The sequence below is a fragment of the Astyanax mexicanus genome, chromosome 1 (genome assembly GCF_023375975.1).
Source record: "Astyanax mexicanus isolate ESR-SI-001 chromosome 1, AstMex3_surface, whole genome shotgun sequence".
In the NCBI taxonomy this organism is placed as follows: Eukaryota; Metazoa; Chordata; class Actinopteri; order Characiformes; family Acestrorhamphidae; genus Astyanax; species Astyanax mexicanus.
Window position 1 is genome coordinate 118,362,310 of NC_064408.1, and position 26,795 is coordinate 118,389,104.

The 26,795-nt window shown below is 34.3% G+C and overlaps 1 protein-coding gene across 1 annotated transcript; it reads left to right on the forward strand.

Annotated features, from left to right (window-relative positions):
* The first annotated feature begins 652 nt into the window (after positions 1-652).
* LOC111194816 (cysteine-rich venom protein pseudechetoxin) lies at positions 653-26,318 on the forward strand. The gene is made up of 9 exons (XM_049477275.1): positions 653-711; positions 10,185-10,242; positions 10,276-10,300; positions 12,723-12,826; positions 16,362-16,452; positions 18,745-18,887; positions 21,201-21,286; positions 23,868-23,950; positions 24,437-26,318. The coding sequence occupies exons 1-9, from the start codon at positions 653-655 to the stop codon at positions 24,574-24,576; spliced, it is 789 nt and encodes a 262-aa protein (XP_049333232.1). The 3' UTR covers positions 24,577-26,318.
* The last annotated feature ends 477 nt before the right edge of the window (positions 26,319-26,795 follow it).

Below are 26,795 nucleotides of genomic sequence, written 5' to 3' on the forward strand. Positions count from 1 at the left end.
TCCCCCAAAACAAGGGTGTCTGCTGTGGCCCCAGCCTGGAGCCCTGTGGCTCTCCTGGGGTGTTTTGAATGGCTGAATCTTCTGGTTCTTTCTGTATCATACTGGCTGGTATTAGGAAAGTCATTAAGGACTTGCAGTGGCTCAAATCTGTTTTGCAAACTAAGTGACTGGAACTGATTTCCTCTGGCTCTGTGCTCTGATCTCCGAGCAATAGCTTTAGCATTAGCATTAGCCAGATGTGCTATGTTAGCAGGAGTGGAGGATACTACAGAGCTGTATGTGGCATGCCGTTTGGGTTTAGCTCCAATGCGAACCCATTGCTGGTTTTGCCCATATCTTTCATCTGTACTCACATTAGGACTGAGACCAGACACGGCCAAGACCGAAACACTATTGAGACCAGATATGGCGAAGACGAAAAATGGACACGCCCAAGACTTAGACCAGACATGGCAAAGACTGAAACAACATTGAGACCAGATATGGCCAAGACGGAAAATTAACACGTCCAAGACTGAGACCAGACACGGCCATGACCGAAACACCATTGAGACCAGGTATGGCCAAGACCGAAAATGGACATGCTCAAGACTTAGACCAGACATGGCAAACACTGAAACAACATTGAGACCAGATATAGCCAAGACTGAAAATGGACACGCCCAAGACTGAGACAAGACACGGCCAAGACCGAAACACCATTGAGACCAGGTATGGCCAAGACTGAAAATGGACATGCTCAAGACTGAGACAAGACACGGCCAAGACCGAAACACCATTGAGACCAGATGTGGCAGACACTTAGACCAAGACTTTTAGTAGTTGAGTCTGAGTCAAGACTGAGACCTGACCTGGCCAAGACCTAGCCATGATTGAGACCAGAACTGGCAGGAAACGAGTCAAGACCAAGACTTTTAGTAGAAGAGTTTGAGTGAAGACTGACACCAGACGTGACAGAGAATAAGACTAGACCTAGCCAAGACCAAGAAAACATTAAGACCAGATGTGGCCAAGACTGAGATCAGACATGGCCAAGATTGAAACCAGACGTGGCTGAGACACAATGTGACCGAGACTAGATGTGGTTAAGATTGAGTAAGGACTTAGACTTTTAGTAGTTGCGTCTAAGTCAAGGCTCAAGACCAGATTTAGCCAAGATTCAGACCAGACCAAATGTGGCCGAGACCAAGATAAGATTTACTTACCTTTCTATTTATCTCCAAAAAACAAATTTATTCAAATCATTAAAAAGTACATATTTTATATTATTATATTAGGATTTTTTATTTAAATTATTAAACATATTTTATTGTTTTATATTTATTTAAATATTTATTTTAGCATGTGTTATTTATTATGTTTGTCCTTGTGTCTCTTATGTAAGTTTAAACGAGCCCCTCCCCCTTAATGTAAACCTGAGCTTAAAGAAAGATTGATGAACTTCGGCCTGCACAGTTTTACTGCACATACTTATAGATACTTATCTCTCATTGTACAGTGTATTGTTAGTCACTGCAGTTTGATAAATGAGGAATCAATGCACACAAATGTATACATATTTAACAGAACTCGGTCAACACTCCATTTACAGGATTGTGTAATATCAGTTGGTGCTGCTGGACTGTTTGTTTGTCCTTTTGAAACCATAAAAAGGAAGATAATTGATCATACTTTACAATGACTACAGCTTCTTTACAGATTACTTTTTCTATTATTGAGAACTGAATTAAAAACTATGGCATTTATTCAAATGAAGAATGGGATCAGTTGAAATATATCAAATTCTAGATGCAAAAATCTTTAAATACATTTTAAGAAAGCTGAGGATGGATAATAATGGAGAACATACAAGAAATCCACAATGGATTACTTTGTTAAAATATCTGTAAAAAAAAAAAGAAGTTATTTTTTGAAGGAAGGGACGCCAGAAAATGTGTAAAAATAGAGATTTTCTTTCATTTAAAGAATATTAAAGTTTAGATAGATTTAGATATTGATAACAGAGGGAATTTCTGGACATCCAGTAGCAGATATACACAGTACACAGACGTTACAAAAAAAGGATAAGATAGAATGATACAGATAAAAAAAATGCAATAAACTATAAAGTATAAAAGTATTTTTCGAGTCTTTTAGTGTGTAATGCAGTGTGTAGTGTGTAGTGCAGTTAAACACAGTAAAACAACAAAGTTAAAGCTTCTGACTGTTCATTTCTATGATCTGTCTATGCTTTTTAATCTGACAAGAAATCCCGCACTGCCAAAAATCCATTGGCAAAAACTAGACAAAATATATGCAAATTAAGACAAATATATGTATATTAAGCCTAAATTTTTGTAGTAAGATTTCTTACAAAAAGTCTCAAAATGAGTGAAGAAACACCTAAATCAAGCAAAAAAGTCACAGTTTTTGTACACAAGAATCAGAATAACTTGATTGCTGCTTGATTGTGCTCAAATTTTGAGTTCAAATTACTTAAAACAAGGTACAAATTCTAAGTAAGAATGATTAAGATAATTATCTCTAAAATAAGAGAAAAAAAATAAGATTTATTGCCTTAAATTTAGAAAATTTCACTTGCTAAGATTTAGTTTTTTGCAGTGCTGTTTTTACTATAAATTACTCTCAATATGCACAGTAACTGGTTATTAATAATAATTAATTATGTGTCAAAATAAAATCTTTATCATTTACTTTATCTACACATAGATACACTGTACAAAAAACAAAAAAAGTTAAATTATAAATCCTAAAAAAAAAACACAGTCACAATACATTATAAACACAACTTATAACAGGACCTCTCTATTTTAAAAGATGGAAAATGTCTGAAAAATTACTGAAATGTTCAGCCAGAAAATATACTTGTATATTTCTGCTGTTAAAAACTATTTGACAGTACTATAAATACATATATTAACCACTAAATTGCCAGATAAAAGTATATTCCTCTCATTTGCAGGTCATTTTAATGAAAAAAAATAATGTATATTTATTTTTTTTTAGGTTTTGCAATTGTCCTCAAAGTTCTATAAACTAAACATTATTAAAATATATGTGGATAGATCTGAATATATCAAAACATCCAAACAGACGACTGAGGAATCTGACAGAACTGGAAGCTTTTGGAAGAACGGGCGAAGAGTCTTAGCTAACCACAAACAATGCAGATGGAATTAATGTCGCAATTATAATGTTGACAGGCAAAGAGCTTGTACGTCTTGTACCGAGTCATTAAAAGCTTTAAACTCTGCTGCTCTGCCTGGCTTAAGTCATCTGTGACAGAGGTATCGTGGAAACTTATCTGTACATCATGAACAACAATAGATTATTGCTTAATCTGGATTAGGTGATCTACCTGTAACTGTACTGAGAACAATTAGTCGTAAATCTTGTTGTTGGCCAATCACAGATCATGAAGCTCATGCTGTACTTGGATGAGCTCAGCAGTTCTGCAGGGTAGGGTCAGGATCACTATAACATGCACACTCGTTATTAAATATCATAGAAACATTTTATTATACATTTCGTGTCTCTTAATAAAGTGTTTGAGAGCATCAGTTGTAAAGTAGTGAAGAGGTAGAGTTACAGGTATACAGTGAATAGTGAATATTTGAGTAATGTTCTAATCCAGATTATAGCAAAAACTACTCAACTAAGTAAAGAAAAAAAAATCCCAAAAATCAAGGTAAGACCATTAAAACCATCATGATGAAACTGGCTCTCATCAGGACCGCCCCAGGAAAGGAAGAGTAGTACAGCTTTGAACTTTTGCACCAGGAGTGTAAAGCATAAAGTTATCTAAAAGCAGTGTGTAAGACTGGTGGAGGAGAACATGATGCCAAGATGCATGAAAAAAACTGTGATTAAAAACCAGGGTTATTCCACCAAATATTGATTTCTGAACTATTAAAACTTTATGAATATGAACTTTTTTCTCTGCATCTTTTTTATTATTTCAGCCGTTTCTCATTTTCTGCATATAAAAATGCTCTAAAAGCCATTAAACACAATGACACAATTTTTATTGTGGCAGGTGTGGAATAAGGTTATCTAAAAGCAGTGTGTAAGACTGGTGGAGGAGAACATAAGGCCAAGATGCATGAAAACTGTGATTAAAAACCAGGGTTATTCCACCAAATATTGATTGTTTCTGAACTCTTAAAACTTTATGAATATGAACTTGTTTTTTCTTTGCATTATTTGAGGTCCCGAAAGCCCTGCATCTTTTTTTTGTTATTTCAGACATTTATCATTTTCTGCAAATAAAAATGCTCTTTTGTACCAGGAGTATAAAGCATAAAGTTATCCAAAAGCAGTGTGTAAGACTGGTGGAGGAGGACATGATGCCAAGATGCATGTTTAAAACTGTGATTAAAAAACAGGGTTATTCCACCAAATATTGATTATTTCTGAACTCTTAAAACTTTATGAATATGAACTTGTTTTTTCTTTGCATTATTTGAGGTCCCGAAAGCCCTGCATCTTTTTTTTGTTATTTCAGACATTTATCATTTTCTGCAAATAAAAATGCTCTTTTGTACCAGGAGTATAAAGCATAAAGTTATCCAAAAGCAGTGTGTAAGACTGGTGGAGGAGGACATGATGCCAAGATGCATGTTTAAAACTGTGATTAAAAAACAGGGTTATTCCACCAAATATTGATTATTTCTGAACTCTTAAAACTTTATGAATATGAACTTGTTTTTTCTCTGCATTATTTGAGGTCTGAAAGCTCTGCATTTTTTTTATATTATTTTAGCCATTTCTCATTTTCTGCAAATGAAAATACTCTAAAATTCATCAAAGACATCTGAACTGCTTGATTTTTTTCTTGTGGCAGGAGTGGAATAAGTTTGCCCAAAAAGCAGTGTGAAAGACTTGTGGAGAGTATATTGATTTCTGAATTCTGCATGTGTTCCAGAATAGCTTTAATATTAGTCTTCCACATTAAATTTAAAATCAGTTTAAAGAAGAAAACACATTGAATGAGAGGAGAAGAGGCGTGTCCTAACTTTTGAGTGGCACTGTATGATTTCGTAAGAGCCGGTTTTTGAAGGGTTTCTAATTGTGGCGCTGCTGTGTCACCTGTGTTTGTGGAGTTCAGGTCTGTAGATGTGAATGTGGCTGACATTGTGTGCTGGGCGAGTTTCCAGCACACAATGTCAGAAAGTCTGTAATGAGGGGGAATTATCTCAGCTATGTAAACACACTCGTGTTCTGGGAGACTTCCAAAGACATTGTGGAGAGTAGAGTTTCAGCGGGGCCATGTGACGAAGGTGCAGCACAATGCAGGGAGATGAAAAGGCTGAGAGATCCGTCATCGGCCTCGGCGGGCGGGTGGATGGGTGTAATCCACTGCCACGTTGTTTCGGGCTTTCTGCTATTGTTGCTGTGTTTGTTAGGGCTAATCCTGGGGATACGTTCTCAATGCGCCTCGTTCGTTACGGCTACGCCGCGCTCCCTCAGGCGCTCTGTTGTGCTGGCACCCCTGCATTCTGCGCCGCTGTTTGCTGATGAAGGCTGCTTTGTTGTGCTGTTGGTTTTGCTTAGGCTGGGTCACTTCAATGTCATCAATAAGGCGCGTGTGTACGTCGCGTCAGGAGGCGTGAGCCCACGCCGATCCTACGGTATAAGAGGAGGACGCTCAGCTGCTCTACTACCAATCCACCCACCCACCTCCAGCTCTTCACTTCTTCATCTTCTAGCAGCAGCAGGTACTGATACCTTTACTCATATATATACATATACATATATATATGCATTTCAATGCATACACTAAAACTAAACTAAAATCTAAAATTAATCTTAGCAAGTAAAAAGATCTAATTTTAAAGCAATAGATCTGTTTTTTCTCTGATAGTAAGAATCGTATTGTTGTCTTTCTAAGCATTAAATACAAAAATATATTTAAGTTTAAATTTAAGTCTTACTTCACTTATTTTGAGACTTTGAGATTCAAGCTTTTTTTTAAAGAAATCTTGCCAAAAAAATGCTCAGATTATGTTTCTTGTTTAAACTACAGTAAATTCCAAAATTCCATTTTTTTTGCAGAAACAAAATACATTTTAAAATGATAAGCGTAAGGTTGTTTTACTTATTTTAAGAAAATTTATCTCATTTTTAGACTTTTTGATTGAGCTTTTACTTAGCAAGATTTCTTAGAATGAGCAAATTATGTTTCTTGTTTTGTTTTTTTTTTTAGTTAAAAGTACAGTAAATTAATTTAGAAATTCTCATCTTTTACAGGAAACAAAATAATTTAAAAAATGATAAGTGAAAGATTGTTTTACTTATTTTCTTATTTTAGGAATAATGATGTTATTTTTAGACTCTGCGATTACATTTTCTTCTAAGAAATCTTGCCAAGAAATTCTCAGATAATGTTTCTTGTTTATTCTCTTAAGTAAAACTACAGTAAATTTATTTATACATTCTCATCATCTACAGGAACAAAATTAATTTAAAAAGATAAGCATAAGATTGTTTTACCAATTGTAGGAATAGACTTTGCAATTATAGCTTTTTTAAAGAAATCTTACTAAGAAAAAATGTTTTTTTTGGTTTTTTTTTTTGCTTAATGTAAGCATATATGTCTTTATCTACATATACTAGTGCATCATGAAAACTTTTGAATATCATTTGAAAATTATTTTATTTCAGTAATTCAGTTGAAAAGAGTGATCTATTTTAAGCATTTATTTATCTTATTGTTCAAAATCAGTATCTCAGAAAATTTGAATAATTGTGCCAAGTCCTGCTGGAAAATGAAATCCGCAATGTATGAGCTTCATATTTTTTTAAATTTTTCGATTGACTGACCTTCATTTTATCTTAAAGTATTTTTTTCTTTATTTAGTTGAGTAGTTCTTGCTTCTCATAATCTGGATTATAACATTACTCAAATATTCACTATTCACTGTATACCTGTAACTCTACCTCTTCACTACTTTACTTTAACTGATGCTCTCAAACACTTAAATTAAGAGACAAGAAATTCAAGTAATTAACTCTTGACGAGTTCAGCACAGCTGTTAACTGAAAGCCTGAATTCCAGATGACTCTACCTCATAAAGCTGACTGAGAAAATCCATCAGAGATTTGAAAAGCTGTATTTATCTAAGCAAGAGGTGCTACTTTAGAAGAATTTAAAACATAAAACATATTCTGGTTTGTTTAAGACTTTTTTGTTAACTAAATAATTCCATATGTTTTTCTTCATAGTTTAGATGGCTTTAGAATTAATCTACAATACAGAACATTTTATAATAATGAATTCGAGGTGTGTGAGACAGAACCTGATAATTGTATCACTCTAATCTGTTATTGTACTGTTATTGTACTGTTATTATGATGAATGTCAGTGCAGGAATGTAAACAGTATTTTAATGAATTATAATGTAAAATTACTTAATACTGTATGATGATTACAGTTGAGGATATTGCCACCTCTCGTTACATTAGCAGAGCTGACAGTATCACCAAGGATACATCCCACCCCAGCAACTATTTGTTTGACCTGCTACCCTCAGGCCGGCGGTACAAGTCACATAAAATTCGGACAAGTAGGCTCAGGCTCTTTTTCCCAAGAGCCATCACTGCACTGAACAATAAAAAAACAATGGCAAACAAAAACGTACAATTTTAAACCCCAGGAGTAATATAACGTGTGTAATATATTTGAAGTGCAATATTTTGTAGATAGATTGTACAGTGTATATCTTGTTTTATTACATTTAATTCTGTCTATTTTAAATTTGTTGCTTTTAATTTAATTATTATTATTATTATTATTATTTTTTTTATTTATACAACAAAGGCATTTTGGAGAAGCAAATCCAATTTCATTGTAATGCAAATTATAATGACAATAAAGGCGATTCAGATTCAGAGTTAGCAACTACAATGAAAGTGTTTGAAATGTGATGAATGTGCTGACAGGGCAAGAATGAAGAGAGTATTCAGTAGAAGTTGGTAAACACAGCGTTGTAGATTGATTAATGTGATATTAGGCTGTGGCTGAAGCATTTCTATTAGGGATTAACATTTATTTAACCTATTAAACTCCTCTGAACCGCCGGTAGCTTGTGGATTTCTTCCTAACTGCTACAATATATAATCCATATAAGAAGTTAATCCCTTCACAGCCTTATATGAGAACATATGAGATGATTACTATTTATATTTTATGTATATATACTTATTATATATACAAAAAGACAAATAAAAAGCATTTATCTTAAATAATTAAGGAAAAAAACTATCCAAACCAACCTACCCCTCATAAATGACCTGTGATTAATCACACTTTTTGGAAAAATAATTGAATTTCACTACTAACCACAACCAGACCTGATTACTGCCAGACCTGTAGAATCAAGAAATCACTTAAATACAACCTGTCTGACAACATGAAGCAGATAAAAGATCTCAAAAAGCCACACATTATCCAGAAATTCAAAAACAAATGAGAAAACTTTGAGAAAGCCATTGATCATCTATCAGTGTGGAAAAGGTTATAAAGTCATTTCTAAAGCTTTGAGACTCCAGAGAACCACAGTGATTCACTATTATTCACTAATGGAGAAAAAACATGGAACACTGGTGAACCTTCCCAGGAGTGACCGGCCGACCTAAAGAAATTACTCCAAAAGGGCATGAACAACTCACCCAGGAGATCCCAAAAGAACCCAGAACAACATTTAAAGAACTGCAGGCCTCACTTAAAGCCTCAGTTAAGGTTAATGAGTGTTAATGATTCAATAATAAGAAAGAGACTGGGTGAAAAAGTGGAATTTTTTGAAAGGTGTGTTTTCTGTTACATCTGGCGTAAAACTAACAAATAGTTTCAGAAAAAGAGCATCATTCTGAACGTAGTAAAACATGGTGGTGGTAGTGTGATTAGTGTGATGGTCTGGGGCTGCTGGATAACTTGCTGTAATAGATGGAAGCAGGAATTCTGCTGTTTACCAGACAATCCTGAAGGAGAAAATATCCTCCATCTGTTCCTTACTGACCTCAAGCTCAGGAGTACTTGGGTTCTGCAGCAGGACAATGACCCAAAGCACACAAACAAGTTCACCTCTGAATGGATTAAATAAACTAAATGAAGGTTTTGGAGGAGTGATCTAGTTAAAGTCTGGATGATTGAGATGCTGTGGATGATCTTAAACAGGACAGGTTCATGATGGAAAATCCTCCAATGTGTCTGAATTTAAAACAATTCTGTAAAGAAGAGTGGAACAAAATTCCTCCACAGAGAATTTACACTCCTTTTTTTTCTTTCTAACCTTATACACAATAAGAAAAATAGAAATAATTGGAGATATATCCCTTTAATTATACGCTGCACTCAGGCATCCTCTGTAATTATAGATGCATTAGCATTGTTGCAAGGGATTAGATGGGATTATAAGGCAGGGGCTTATAGTTAGGCCGGTTGTACAGTTTCAATTGTGGTGGCATTAGGATGTGATTTTGTAACTTCTATTTAAAATAACTTGATAAATATACACTTAATCCTGTGTACAGTGTGCATTGTGAATGTATTGTGTGTCGTATTGATATATAAGATAAAACTAAATCAATAACTGGTAATCAATCGATCAATCAATCAACCTTTATTTCCACTCGGTAAATACATTGAGGGTAACCTTTATTTTCAATGCAGCTGAGCTTTTACAAAATTAAAGGGACTGAAAAATAAGTTTAAATTATACAAAAAAAACACAAGCAAAAAATATCATATTTAATTTAGAAGAAATAAAACATAATACAGAATAAAAACATATGCAGACAGGCTTAAATTTATAGCAATTAGAATAATTAAAATAATTCAATATAAACACTAAATATTAAAAAATAAAGGAGTAAAGAACACCACGATTATAAAAAAGTAAATTATGGAACTAAAATAAATAATAATTACGGTAGTTAAAAAAGTATAAAAAATAAAGGAGTAAATAACTGCACGATTAAAAAAAAATGATGGAACTAAAATAAAAATAAAAATAAGTAAAAAAAAGTATTAAAAATAAAAGGAAGAAATAAATGAAATAAAAATGTAAAAGGCCAAAAGTTAAACCAGTAATAAAAATGCTAAAAGATAAAACATAAAATGTATTAAATTAAGTTAAAATACTGACCCGGCTCTCTGATCTCTCTGTTCTCTTATGTATTTTTAGGATTTTGACCGTCGGCAGGATGTTTGTGTGGAGCGTTTGCTTGCTGGCTCTGATGCAGGTTTGCATGCTGGCTCCAGCCACACTGGCTCAGGTCAGCAGCAGCTGCAGTGTGGTGAGTATCCTGAAACTCAAGAGGAACAGAAGATTGTATTTATTTAACAAAGCGATCAGTATCACTTTTATCAGTATAGATTGAAATTTGAAAAAGAAAAAGGTTATCCAAAAGCAGTGTGTAAGACTGGTGGAGGAGAACATGATGCCAAGATGCATAAAGAAAACTGTGATTAAAAACCACCAGGGTTATTCCACCAAATATTGATTACTGAACTCTTAAATCTTTATAAATATGAACTTCTTTCCTTTGCATTATTTGAGGTCTGAAAGCTCTGCATCTTTTTTGTTTGTTATTTCAGTCATTTCTCATTTTCTGTAAATAAATGCTCTAAATGACAATATTTTTATTTGGAATTTGGGAGAAATGTTGTCTGTAGTTTATAGAATAAAACAACAATGTTCATTTTACTCAGATGTATACCTATAAATAACAAAATCAGAGAAGATGTTTCTTCATTTTTTCCCAGAGATGTATATTTACACTAAACAAAAATGATGCACCAAAATGTATTTAATTAAAAATGCATATGCAGTATAATGCAGTATATTCTTGTGGTTCCCATGAATTTTATATGAGGAGTAAATCGTGGGCTGGTAATCTACTGTACATAACATAACCATTGTACAGTTCTGAATTAAAAGCATACAGTAGGTACCTGGCTAAAAAATAGTGCCCATTCCACCAGTAAATAGATGATCCATGTTAATAATCTCTAGAATAAACACAACTTGAGTAGTGCTGGTTTGTGAATGTGCAACTGACCAATATAGAAAGGTACATAAAAGTACCTCATGCAATCTAATTTTTATATAAGCAAAAGACACATTTGTAACGTATAAAGTATATCCAGCCTTTAATTCTTAAATGCGGATTGTTTTTTCAATAATAATGCTCTGAATGTAAATAACCTCCAATCTATTTCTTTTTTTTCCCCTATCCTGCATCGGCATCAATAGTCAAGTAAGCATGTCTTTCAAAATACCTATCATTTTCTTAAATATATAATTTTACATAATGTTACGCTTATGCTTCAGTTATTAATCTTTTTTGCTTATTGAATTATGTATTGTGTTGTCTATTTTTTATAAAATAAATAATTACTGCACCTGTTTCTCTGTTAGTATAAAAAAAGTAATTTCTGTTCAAATGTAAGTTTCTTACGTTCTTACATTACAGAAAAAAGTGCAACTTATAACATAAACATGATAAACGTAACTTATTAACTTAACATATTACGCCTTAAAAACGTAAATTAACTTTCATCTTAAGTCTGGAAAAAAAACTACACGTTTTTCAGGCTAATTTTAGCAAAATTAAAAAAAATTAGGGCACTGAGTGGTCCATGGGGTCTAAAGCGCTGACACTATGATCAGGAGATCGCTGGATCGAATCCCAGTCATGCAGCTTGCCATCAGCTGCCAGAGCCCTGAAAGAGAGCACAATTGGTCTTGCTCTCTCTCTCTGGGTGGGTACAGTAGATGGCGCTCTTTCAGCTCATCACTTCTAGGGTGATGATGATCAGCACAAGGCTGTGTCTGTGTGCTGATGTATCAGAACCGAGTCGCTGAGCTTTCCTCCGAGCGTTAGCGCTGTGATGCTAATTGTTATGCAGTTCGAAAAGAGGCAGTGGCTGAATTGTAAAAAAAAAAAAAAAAGAGTTTATTTCATTTTGGAGAATTTCTATTGGTTCATTCATCAAGAAATTTTGGCTCAGTGTTAAAGACAGTTTGCATTTTTAAATTTCAAAAGTTTATGTAGTAAACTAAAAATCGACAGAAATGGAGATGCTTGATTTTCATTGGACAACGACGATATGGACATAACCCCAATAATTAGGTTAGTTCACTTAGCAGAAAAAGTAGACAAATGTGAATGAGCACAAGGCTGCGTCTGTGAGCTGATGTATAGAAACCAAGTCACTGCTCTTTCCTCAGAGGGTTAGCACTGTGATGCTAATTGTTATGCAGTTCGAAAAGAGGCAGTGGCTGACTTCACATGTATAGGAGGAGGCATGTGCTAGTCTTCACATTCCTTGTGCTGTGGCATCACTAGTGATGAGGAATACATATATATATATATATATATAAATGAAATAAAATAAATTAAATGTACTAGATTTACTAGATAAGTCGAGTTTTACGGCATAAGTTCTAAGCTTCATTTTTCAGGGTTAATCTAAAAGTGTCCAGGCTTAGATCAGAAGCTAATTTGCTCATGCTTGAATTTTAAGTTACATATTTAGGCAATAGTTTAAAATATATCATACTATTGATATGAAGCCCTTATCATATATTGTTTTTTTTTATTTATATATATATATTTTTTTCAGAACGATAAGCAATTAGCATTAGTTATCCTGAATAAATAAATCAGCTCCAGATATCTTTAAACTGACTCTGACCGTGTTTCTGTTTCCCCCCCAGCTGACATCTGTACCGACGTAACCAGCGTCCAGGACGAGATCGTCAACCTGCACAATGTGTTCAGGAGAGGCGTCTCTCCATCCGCCACCAACATGCTGAAGATGGTAAAACACTGTTCACAGATCACGCATTAATAAAAGAGGATTAAATTTAACCCACTAAAACAATTAAAGCAAGTGGAAAAATGATCAAATGTGATAGTGCTGTAATCTTGTGTAGTATATTGTCCAGAGGTGGAAAAAGTACTGAAAAATTGTAATTAAGTAAAAGTACCTTTACTTTGCTAAAATTCTACTCAAGAAAAAGTAAAAGTACCCATCTAAAAATCTACTCAAGTAAAAGTAAAAAAGTACTCAATTTAAAATGTACTTTGAGTAAAAGTTACATAGTTACTTTTAATTACTTGATGGAAAAAAGTAAAAAAAATCATAAATTAAATCGTTTTTAATGAACTATTATTCCACATAATAATTTGGACCTTTCAGGCAGTATTTGTTCAGACCACCCCATAAAACATTTTCAAGAACAAGCGGCAACAAGGTTTCTATGATCCATTTTTTTTCTTTACTGTTAAAAGGTTATGGTCATATAGGTGACTAAAAACTGTATTTTTATAGTTTTACAGGTCAATGTTATATTTTAACTTGCCATTGCTATGCTTGCACTGCTATTTACGTTTTTTTTAACATTTAAGCAGATTGTTTGATGATAAAAATACTACTGACAGCTCTGTCCATCGGGCATGCATGGACATTGCATGAGGACGTTATTGTCTCGTTATTCCACGCGTGAGCATCCGTGCGCCGGCGCATCCGCGTCAATTATAATTTTTTTAATTCAGACAATTGTTTTTTTTCCTCAGTAACGGGGAGTTTTCCAATGTAGCAACGTAGATTACTTGTGTCAAAATGTACTTGAGTAAAAGTAAAATTACCTACTTCAAAAACTACTTTAAAAATTACAAATTACTCATAAAATCTACTCAATTACAGTAACTTGAGTAAATGTAATTCATTACTTTCCACCTCTGATATTGTCGCCATCCAATGAAAAACATGTATCTCCAAAAAGCTAAAAACTAAAAATTGACGAAAATGCAGATACTTGTTTTTCATTGGACAGCGACGATATGGACATGACCCCAATAAGTTGGTTAGTTCACTTAGCAGGAAAAGTAGACAAATGTAATTGAGCAGCGTGTCACATTTAAAAACAGTGTTTTTACTCATTTATTTATTTATTTAGGATATTTGGGGTTACAATAAACAGTAATTATTACAGGAATAAACATTGTTTTACAACAGTGAATATGTAATGTCTCTCAACTAATTCTTAATTGACACTAATCAAGACACTATTATACCTTACTAAATTTAAATACATGCTAAAATGAGACATTTTGTTATCATTAATAATGTCTACTTTCAATTAATAATTAGTTAAAAAATTCAGTTGTAAGTAATGCTCCTTAATGATTGTTGTATTGTCACAACGGAGGCGGACGTAACTGCAATAAAACACAAAAAAACAACAACAAAAAACAAGACTAGGATATCTAAATATCAAACACTAGAACAAAGAATATCAAATCAAACAAAACTAAGACAACAAAAATAGAAAAGCAATAATAACGCTAGGATCTTAATAACTAACAAACCTGACACAAGAACAGACAAATCGAAGGGCTACAAGAAATGCTAACAAAGGGGCTTATATACAGGATGAGGGTGAGGAACACCTGGGACCGGTAACAAGGAGGCAGGGTAACAAACCCTAGTGGAGCATATGTTGAGGAAAATCAAACCAGAAGAACAGAGGACAGGAGCAGAACAGACCAAAAAAATGGAAAAAGACAAGACAGATATGGGCTAAGGTGTAACATGTGTAGTGTTGCAAGATTCCAGTTCTATTTTTTGCACATTATTTATAATAAAAAGATGATTGCTCTTTGAAAGTAACTTGTAAAATGTATTACTATAGTCATTATATTGGTGGTATTAAATGGCTATACAATTGAATGCCTATTAATCACAAACATTTCTGTGATAAAATTTACAGTAATTCCAAAAAAGTTGGTTATCTTTGGTTATCCTTTAAAAAAAATAAATAAAGCCAGAGGAAACTGGAGAAAACTGATACAGGAAGAATCACGTCTGGCTGACCCACATGGCAACGCCTAGTCTCAGTTTCAGCAGTGAAGAATTAGAGAAGAATTAGAGGTCTGACAGGTGAAGAACTGCAGTAATAAGGTCATTGCCAAGACGCTTGTCTGGGTCATACAGCACTGCTACTGAACTGTATTAATTTCACCAGAGAATACCCTGACCTATTAATATCTTGCAACTTAAGGTGGCAACAATGAGCTTCAGGGCACTGCTAAAAATCCAGCTGGACATCCAGAAAGAACATATCCTATGCTGATAGGCTAGCTCGTTAACTAGCTCCTGACCAGCATTGGGTATGTTTTGTGTTGTTCTTGATCTGGATTTAAAACAAGCAGATCTGTATTTAGTTTGATAACTTATTCATTGCTATTAACTTATTAACTATGTTGAGGAAATAAAATGTGGTAATGTTCCCCATTATATTTTTTAATTACGATGTTTCTGGGTTGAAACAGTGTTTATAAAGACGTAAATCAACAACAATCTTATTGGACTGGAGGTTTATTATGTTGAGTACCTCTGTGGAAAACAATGAACGAGGATACGGCTCCAGAACATTCTTAAATAAAAGCTAAAGCTAGTGTGTCATGGTGCAGATAGGCGCAGATGACAATCAGATACTTTATTAAATACAGCAATGATACAAGGGGTTGTCAATACCGGTAAACAGCAGCCAGAGAGGATAAACATACCATATATGGTTAAAAAAGTTGAGGGAAATGGAAAAACATGGTCGTAACGGATAGGAAAACACAATGAGGAATGAGGAAACACTTTGTAGGTTCAATACTCAACGAGAAGTTATTTAATATATATATAGGAAGGTAAACAGGTGAAATCAATATTCTGGTGATTAAATTCCTGGTAAGGATGTGTGCACGTAATCCTGAGGCTGGAGATTGCAGGTAGAGCTAAGTGTGCGAGAGACAGGAGCGTCTACAGTTTTTCTTCCAGTCCACCTAGTAAACCATGTAACTGTAGCCCACCAATACAAACTCTGCTTTCCAGAAGCAACATTTGGTGCCAAAATTTCCCCTATCAAACTTATCTAGCTGAGTAAGTCAAGTTCTAAAAGTTGTTTCAAATATTTACGATTATGGTATTTATCTATGTGGCTAAGCTTCAGCTTCTAACTGTGTTTTGTCCTGTATTTGTGTTGAAACAGCACTTCAAATGAGCCGTGATGCTCAAAGAGGCACAATTGTTGTGTTCTTTTGAAACATAAAACTTACATAAAATGTCTTTGTAAGTGAACATCATTTTTCTCAGAAACTACATCATATAAAAGGACATTTTTTTGTTTTTAAACTAATCAGGTGCCAATTAGCCCAAATAAGTCGTAGGAGCCTGAATTAGCTTTGGGTTTCTACCTGTTTAAACGTAAGTATTTGTTTACAAGCTTTAAACGTAATACGTATTTATATTGTATGTTACAGTTTATACATTTCTTATGATGTGTGCTATTTGCCTGCAGAACTGGAGCCGGGAAGCAGCAGTCTCAGCTCAGAACTGGGCCAACACCTGCTCTATGGTTCATGGAGATCCCAGCACCCGCATGCTCGGAAGTAGGTTCACTTTTATCTCAATGATTCTGTGGTAAAAAAAAAACTGTTAAAATACCGGTTAGCAAAAGACAGTTTAAATTAGCATCAAATGCACACTTTAATACTGTAATAAATACAGCTAATATGGCTAATTATGAATGGAACGTGACGTGAGGAACAGATATAGGGCTCTATCGTACACCTTATGCAAGGGGCGTTAAGATGCTGATTGTTATCTTACACCCCCTCAACAGTCTATTTTCACGTCTTGCGCCCGCACCATTAAAATAGCATTAGAGCAGGGGTGTCAAACTCATTTTGGCCGAGGGCCACATTGGCATATTGGCTGTCCTCCGAGGGCCAGATGTAACTTATAAATATAAGAAAATGTAACCAAATGTAATATATGTAAATGAATGTAATTACTCCTTAATGTTAAATAACTCTCAATATATTATTTATTCAATCAAATATTACAGTTGCATGGAAAAAATGTTTGCTTGTTGCTCTATTAACATAAATCCTGTTATGAAATCCAAAAACTCCATCAATCAAGAACCAAACTATACAAGTGAATAGAAATGACATAAAATACAAGTTATATTAACTTTGATCAAAACGTTTGATACTGAAAAGAGGCTTAATAAATATAAAATCAAAAATTGTGAGCTGTGACAGATTTAGCATTTCCTCATCCAACCACTAGTGGGAGCTGCAGCAGCACAAGCCCACAGTCTTTACTGAGTCAGAGCTACAGCCCAGCCACGGGCTACAGGACTCAGCTGAGCCAGTCTGGAGCGTTTTTAAAATTTTAAGTTCTTCTGTGTATGAAATAAAATAACCCCACTAACCGGATAATACAGCTCTCTACAGTTCATATTTCAGCCCAAGCAGCTAACAGCAGCAGTTTAGAGCAGCCATCCCGGAGTCACTGCTCGGATTACATTATAAACAGGTCAGTTAGCGCGCTGCTAACCTCAGGATGTTTATAACTACGGAGTTTAGAACACACCACGGCTGCAAGGTTAGACTGTTGAAGGCTACTGGAGACTATTAAAGGCTATTGGAGGTTATTGAAAGGGTTATTGGGGGCAGAAATCAGTAAAGGCTGGTTAGATAAGTGATTCACCTCCTCGTCCTTTGCTGAGGTGAAACTGCGACTAGCGATGTCACAGTGATGTTTATTAACCTCATTAAAACAGATTTTATCAGCTATTGTCTTATAAATATTTACACATAATTTATATCTCTTCTAAAAAGCATTTATGTTGGTCAGTAACACAAAATGCATACCGGTCTTTCGCCTTGAAGCACAGCCGTCCGTCTGCATCAACTTTTCTTTTTCTGGATATTATGGGATAAACATGTCTCAATTCCACCCGCGAAGTTACACCTTCCCTCCGGCAGGGTTTCCACATCAATGACTACACTGCCGTGTAGTGGCAGTAAGCCGTAACTTTGCGGGTAATACAATCGACAAGCATTGTGGGAAATGTATTTTTTGGTCAAAGAACGCTTCTGACCTATTTATTATAGACACTAAGATTTTACAAGCTCTCGCGGGCCACATAAAAAGACGTGGCGGGCCACATTTGGCCCGCGGGCCTTGTGTTTGACACATGTGCATTAGAGTTTAGGAAAAAATCTACACTAATGGGTGTGGTGGTCTGGAAGTGAGGTGTGTTCAGGTAAATATCTAGCATGTTTTTTTATCTTGGTGGCAGGAAAATACGGGTGCGCCACTGTCTGAATAAAACCCTGACAACAGTCAACAGTCATCTGTTCAATCCTATATGTTACATCCCTGCATCTTACACACGTCCAATTACAGTTTTAACTCAATAATAAACAGAATAAAGAATAAAATGACATTGGTGTTTCTTTAAATGAGCTGCTGGTGTATCTTCACAGTGTGAGCACGCAGGTCAGTTTTCCTAAAGCGCCATGCTGTTAAGTTAAGAACGTGCCAAAGTCAGAGCTCACCCGCCTCTTAAAGGGAATTACATCTGGCTCACTAAATGGTTTATTTCACGCTATGCCCAAAACACATCCATGTTTCAAGATGTGCAAGGTGTATTTTTTGTGCCCTCATGATACCAAAGACACACAACACGCCCTAAATCCAGCTGCTCGAAACACAATTGACCAGTGCACTATAGATCACTACAATAAGGCCCATTATTCCATAAGAGCATGCACATAGTTCACATTTATTCCAACAAAAGCAGGACAAACTCTTGTTCAATACTCCTGATTTTGTGTTTATACAGTACAGTGTTTCTAAAATAAGCTTTCTGTTGGTTCTCTGAGCAGCATATCAGATGGGCGAGAACCTGTTTAAAAGCACTGGAATGGTGAAGTGGACCAGCGTCGTGACAGCATGGCACAATGAAGTCGCCAACTACGTGTACCCTACAGGATCCGCCAACACCCAACCCATTGGGCACTACACCCAGGTAATTCACTGGATTAAATATATATTTTTTATAGTGGATATTTTAAAATAAATAAAAGAATTAATGTAAGAAATGTAAAATGCAAAAATATTTTTTTTTTAGTGGTGTCAATTAAAATGCTAGTATATACAGTACAGGCCAAAAGTTTGGACACAGCTTCTCTTTTTCAATGCATTTTCTTTATTTTCACGACTATTTACATTGTAGATTCTCACTGAAGCATCAAAAGTATGAATGAACACATGTGGAGTTTTATGTACTTAACAAAAAAAAGGTGAAAAAAGTGAAAATGTTTTATTTTCTAGTTTCTTCAAAACAGCCACCCTTTGCTCTGATTACTGCTTTGCACACTCTTGGCATCATTCTCTCAATGAGCTTTAAGAGGTGGCCACCTGAAATGAAAATTATTCCAACAGTTCTGAAGGAAGGAGTTCCCAGAGGTGTTTATTAGCACTTGTTGCTTCTTTGCCTTCTTCACTCTGTGCTCCAGCTCACCCCAAACCATCTGGATTGGGTTCAGGTCCGGTGACTGTGGAGGTTCAGCTCATTTTTTATTAAGTACATAAAACTCCACATGTGTTCATTTATAGTTTTGATGCTTCAGTGAGAATCTACAATGTAAAAAGTCATGAAAAAAAAAAAAAAAAACGCATTGAAAAAGAGAAGGTGCGTCCAAACTTTTGGCCTGTACTGTACTTGTATGTTTGAGGGAAGATAAAGCTCCAATCGTGGGGCGCTGGAATAAAGAATGCATAATCAAATGAATAAAGGAAACTTTTATTTTTTTATTTTATTGTAAACATCTCAGCTTGGTTGTAAGAATTTCTGAATTAGAACTTTTAGCATTTGCTGAGTATAAAAGAGGGTTTTCACACCTGTAGTTGAATTTGTTTATTTGGTGCATTTCTTCCTCTGTTTGGTTTGGTTTCACACAGACACAAACCTAAACTCACCAAAATGTGCACCAATAAACCATGTAAGCACATCGTCTCCTCTGATTGGTCAGAGCTTTCTGTCTCTGGAGCAAGAAAGTGCAAATATCTGTACAGTGTGAAGCTGCTTTAACACAGAACACTGAAAACTATTGCAGCAATTGCAGCTGCGCTTTTAAACACACTGTTTTTAATGGGTTGTGCAGCGCAGATGTTAAGCAGTGAACGCTGCACATACTGCGCTCTTAGTGTGTAAACAGCATGGAGCAGCAGAAACAGTGCTTGTTCATACCAGTATATTATTTTTTGGCTATAATATACCAGATTAAACTTTGCCTTATGCCAGAAGGTGTGTAATTAACTGCATTAAAAATATAATAACCCAATACTGATTCCAAATTAATCACAAACTATAATACTTTAACATTGATAGCTCTAAAAAAAAAGTTGTTTTAAATCTCTTTTTGAATTATTATTTTGATCTATATGAAGATATTTTGGGGAACATTTTCTATTTTTATGTATTGACTTGTGCACCTAAAATTTAGAAATTCAAACTGTTAAAAGAAAAATTGAGCTCAAGAGCACCTAAATAAATCTGAGCACCTCTAAAAGTATAAGTAATTTTCTTTCTTTTATAAGCTAGAACAAATGTTAACCCATTCATATTCCTTGTCCTGTATACGGGCTACAGGTGTAGGTGATAAAAACCTCTTTTTTTTCTGCATTAAAAAAACTTATTTAATTCCAGATCAGTAACAGGAATCAACCCAAATTCTGCATGTTTGAAAATAAAGACCTAAAAACTAGACAAATATAACGAAACTAAAGGTTTGGAGGAAATAAAATGTTTAATTTGTATTCAGGAAAATATTTATTTTAAAATGTAGTTTAGGAAAATGCTAATTTTATGATTTTATTCATTATATTTTTAAAGTTGCAGATTTACTTTTTTTTTTTTCTATCACAATTACAATTAATACATTTTTATCAAACTTTTTCATGTAATGCTTAAATAGAAACCCTCAAGATTTAGGTGTGGAATATCAGGCAGAAAATGAACAAAAATGCTGACCTGTTAATGATTTAAAGGATTTTAACTAAACTGAACAAGGTCCCGGCTGATTGACCTGCTCTTTATTGCGATTTTTACAGAACTATCTCTTTAATGACCCTGCATGAACTCTCCTGATCCCAGTTCAGCTGCTCTGGCCTATATTTGCTCGGGTTTCCCGTGAGCAGATCCAGTGTATTGACCTTTCAGTAAATTAAAGGCTGAAGGCTAGGGAGGGACCCGGGCGTTAGGAACAATTGTGAAAAGAGACACATCCTAAATATGAGCCGTTTATCCTGGCCTGACCTGTTTCTCCTCCGGCTGCAGGTGGTGTGGTACAGCTCCTACTCCGTCGGCTGCGGCGCCGCCAAGTGTGGAAGCAACTACTTCTACGTCTGCCACTACTACAGAGCGTACGTTCACATCTGCTACACTAATTCACTTTTACTGTACACATAATTCAACTCAGTTCAGTTCAGTTACATTCAGTTCACATCTATTCCATTCAATCTGATTTACTTATTTAAAGTTAAATTTAGTTAAATCTATTTAAATCAACTGATTCCAATTTAGTTCAGTTTAATTACATTCAGTTCACATCTATTCCATACAGTCTGATTTACTTATTTAAAGATTAATTCAGTTAAATTCATTTAATTCAACTGATTCCAATTCAGTGTAGTTGTCAATCAAATGCAGTTTGATTCAAATCAGTTCAATTTAGATTCATTTGTTTCACCAGTTCTGTTAAATTCAGATAAACAAAATCCATATTAACCCATTTCAAGTCAATTCAGTTGTTCAGGTGAATGTAGCTTGATTCAATTCAATTAACTTTGATTCAGTCGTTTAATTCAATTCTAATCAATTAAATCCTATTATTTTGCATATTTTAAATAAATTACATTCAGCTAAATGCAGTTTCATTCAAATCAATTCAGTATGATTCAGTTCAAAGTTCAATTACATTCAGTTCAAATCAAGAACATTCAGCCTGATTCACTTATTTCAAGATAAATTCAGTTACATCGCTTTAAATTAACTGATTCCAATTGAGTTTAGGTGTTTAATTAAATGCAGTTTTATTCAAATTAATTCAATTTAGATTAGATATTCAGCTCAACGAAATGTTGGTATAATTCAAATAATTTCGGTTCAATTGCATTTAGTTCTATTTATTTCAGATTAATTCAGATAAACACAATCAATTAAATATATATATATATATATATTTGGTTAAATGCTGTTGATTTAATTCAATTAGATTCAGCTATTCAGTTAAATTCAGTTTAATTCCATTAAAATAAAATAAAATCCCCTGTAGGCACGTAACAGTATTAGACTTTATCCTACGTTATTTTTTTTTTGGTCATTTTTTGTGACCAGCTGGATCAGTTCTCTTAAACTAGGTTTAGTTATTTGGTTAAAATGCAGTTCAGTATAATTTAAATCCACTAATTTTAAATCAATTCAGTTTTTTTTAGTTCAATTCACATAATTTCACAAAATTTCACATTCACATATGTCTAATTAAGTTGCTGTAAAAAATAAAGGCAGCCCAAGACACCATTAGAAGAGCTGAATAACTCACATCTCTCAGATTAAACAATAGCTCCCTCTGGGGGAGAGGTAGTGTGAGAGCAGGTGTTTTGCTACTCTTTTCAAACTATATGTATATATATCATTAGTAATTTATATAAACATCAAATCATTTGATCATTATCCATCATCGTGACCTTAATAACCATCCTGATTTTTCTTTTCTTTTATTTGATTTTGGAAGAATAAGAAGTAAAGGAGCAGATGCCCCAATACATTTGTCTATATAGTGTAGTTAGTATATAATAGTCAAAACAAGTAGTTTTATTGATAGTATGTACAGAACAAAAAGAAGATTGAAATTGTTTTACTCTCCTTTCCAAAGTTATAGCAAAAAATAAATAAATAAAAGAAAGAAAAATAATCATCATAAATCGATATTCGACAGTACAGGTCAACTAAATAAAATAGGTAAACTACAACTAAATACAAGGATTAATATAAGAATGAGATAGACACTCCCCTTGTAAAAGATAAGTGTATTATAAGTATTTAAGTATATTTTTAAAAATATATATGTAACATGGAAAAGTACATACTTTTGGCATTAAAATGAATACATACTTAAATACATACTTAATGTATTATTTTGAAACCACTTATGGCAACTTACGTATATTTCCATTATAATTAAGTTATATTTAAATACAAAATAAAAGCATTATGTTTTCTTCTGCAAACTTCAGTAGATTTAAGTATGTGTTTTTTAAACGTAAAAACGTACGTAAAACGTAAAAAAAAAAAGAGAGACCACTTTCTTTGATTTTACCAAATTGAATATTGTCAATCAAACCAAGCTGAACTGCTTAAATTTTCACACCAGGAATGTAAAGCATAAAGTTATCGAAAAGCAGTGTGTAAGACTGGTGGAGGAGAACATGATGCCAAGATGCATGAAAACTGTGATTAAAAACCACCAGGGTTATTCCACCAAATATTGATTTCTGAACTCTTAAATCTTTATGAATATGAACTTGTTTTCTTTGCATTGATTGAGGTCTGAAAACTCAATCTTTTTGTGTTATTTTTCATTTTCTGCAAATAATTGCTCTAAATGACAATATTTTTTCTATTTTTTTTACCACATGATATGGTATATTTATAGTAGTTTCTGTATAATATATCATACATTTATCTCAACTCATACATTCTTTGTTAGTCTCAGATTCATTCCATACATGTTTCTGAATGAGTGAATAAATGCTCTATTCTTCACATGTCAGAGTAGAGGGGAATGTAAACAGCAGGAATGAGAAATCTCCTCATCAGCACTGTAGTAGATTAGGTGTGAGGGCAGCGGACACAGCTTTAAAAGGTTAATGACCAGTACGACCAGTTTCAGTCCGGACCCTGAGGAAAGGGCTCATAATAAGCTATTATTGTCTTTGTATGCAGAGGAAATTTCAAGGGCGTGGCACCCTACACACAGGGACAGTCCTGCGCCGCCTGCCCTGGAGCCTGTGACGACAAACTCTGCAGTGAGTACCATTTTAATTACAGTCATTATTTTATTTGCATGATGTGACACTGAGTAAACCTTAAAGTTTACTTGTATGGCTGTCACAATAATTATATTTTCGATTTACAATTTATATTATATCATACAATACATGGGCATTAATATTTGATAATGGTGATATTGATTATTGTGTTTATTTTTATGTTTTTATAAGTGAACAGTTATATGTACATTTTAGCCAGTCATGCTTTGATGTATATGTTTAATTGTTTTGTTATGCTATTCTATTATTGTTATATAAGTGGAATTTAATGTTCTTAAGATTAAAAAAAAATATTGTTTATCGCGATACATCATCCACGAAAACTGTTATTGTGACAGGCCTATGTAATTGCATTACCTTGCTTTTACTTTATAATTATATAAGTGGCATATATTTTTTTTTTGTAGTGACCCACTGTAACATTTAATGGCTTTCTAACTTATTTACACATTTAATTCACAGCCAACCCCTGCCCTCACGTCAACAAATACTCCAACTGCGCCTCCCTGGTGGCGGCACTGAAATGTACCTACCCCCGCATGACGGACTGGTGCCCTGCTAGCTGCCTGTGCAGCGGTAAAATCATCCCCGTCGGCAAGTAAATGAACCGGACCTGCGGGGGATCATCGCTACCTGTTTTTTTATTTTTTATTTAGTTAACCTTTCTTTTTCAGTGCACTTTGAAGTACCTTTTCCTGTCAATTCTAAACCAGAACTCTTAAAGGAACACTTCAGCATTTTTCAGCCTGTTCTACACCTGCTGCATGGGCTTTTTAGAGCTGATTTTAAAGAAGAACTGCACATGTGCAACAATAAGGATTGATTTGAGATACTGAAGGAATAGAAAACCTGTTGATTTAAAAACAATCTGATATAAGAAGTCAATTGGACATATTTTAAAAGAACTTGCTGACTCATAACATACATATAACAGCATAGGATGTAAAATACCCAAGAATACTTTGATAAGACTACAACTACAGTCTATTTGAGATCATTATTATACGTTTTTATTATGCATCATGTCCACCAGGAGCATCATGCGCACTAAAAAAGTATAAATCAGGATGAGAAAAAGACTCTGTCTAAGACAGTAAAATCGCTTAAAAAAAAGTCATTCAGTGTAAGGCCAACACAAAACGCCGACACTTCCAGAATTATGCTGCTTCGGCATCAGCAGCCGGAGTCCGAGCGAGCACAATTGGCCGTGCTCTCGCTCTTCGTCTCATTCAGCTGATGAATCAGAGCTGGGGATACAGCGCTTTCCTCTAAGGGTGTTGGCTGCCTTGCGATGCTGCTTTGATTGGCTGAAGCTGGAAAAGAGGGCGGGGCTGACTTCACCTGTATTGAAGGAGGCATGCGCTTGTCCTGAACCTCCTAGCGCATTTGTCCATTCACTTCTAATGTAACCCTGTTTTTTTTTCTTTTACTAACTGCAGGTAAACAAACACACTTACTGTGCCACATGTGCTACAGGTATGAATTATCTACACTGGGCTGAAAAATGCAGGAGAATTCCTTTAAAAATTCACTATTTTACACTACAGACGTATCTACATGGGGCATTTGCAATGCTATATAAGCAAATATAAGTTATATTATTAGGACTACCTCAGTCTTTTATTCAGCTATGCATCCATTTATAACATTTGAATCACAGCACAGAAGTTTAATTTGGTCTAGATCAAAGAATATCACATTACATCACATCATAGCACAATAAGCTTTTTAACACAAGGCCGAATTTAACCCTGAGCTTGTCTGAATGCTCACCTAAATGTCTGGTCTTCTGATTTTTTTTTAGTGTTTTCTTTAGTGTTTGCTCTGCATTCACGCTGTTGGAGCAAGCAAACTGTTACATATTGCAAAACCGGTCCCACGCCACGTCTCTGGGGCCCACAGATGGCCCACATTTGGTGCTTTCAGTTCCAGCACAATTCAGTCTAAATAATCCAGCCATATTCTAAGGTGTAATTGAAGCGTTGGGAGACAATTCGGCCATTTTATCAGGATTTCCCCCCAAGCAAGGATGCCACACACATATACTCAGGGGTATAGGTTGGGAAAAGGTGCAATGTAATTATATACAGGAACATTCTGTTCACTCTCTGAATGAAGCAGGCCAGGTTATCACTATGGATCTAGGGTACAGTGACGTGTTGTAATGCAGCAGATCACCAGCAGACGTCTCTGCTGTATAACAATTCAACAGCATGAATAAACAGGCTGAATGAAAAGGCTTGTACCCACATGTACTGTATATTCTTCTTTTTTTCTTACTGTTGGTTTCATTTGCTACTTATTTTTGAAGTTATTAATAAAGACAGCACATTAAAAACTAAAATTTTGTACATGTGATTTATCTAAGGCAACCAGCTTTGGACCTTTATACAAATCTTTACACAACAAGCAAAATGTCATTATAACAAAATATATATATATATTGGGTTGACCTCCTGAACCCATAGCTTGTTATGATTTATTCCTATTTTATATTATTTGATAATATATATATATATATATATATATATATATATATATATATATATATATATATATATATATATGACATGTAATCATTAATAGTGTAAGAGATAAGGGTGATTGGAACATAAGTTCAAAAGGACAGTTAAGGTATTATTATGTAAAGTGGAAACAAAGTTTTTACTGAGATAATATATCTATAACAGTGGCGTCATACTGATATTTTTCTGATTATTAAACAAACTTTAATATCAGACAAATATAACCTAAGCAAATACGAAAAAATAATAATTATAAATTAATTTATTAAGGTAAAAGGCTGTAAGGCTAAGTTTAA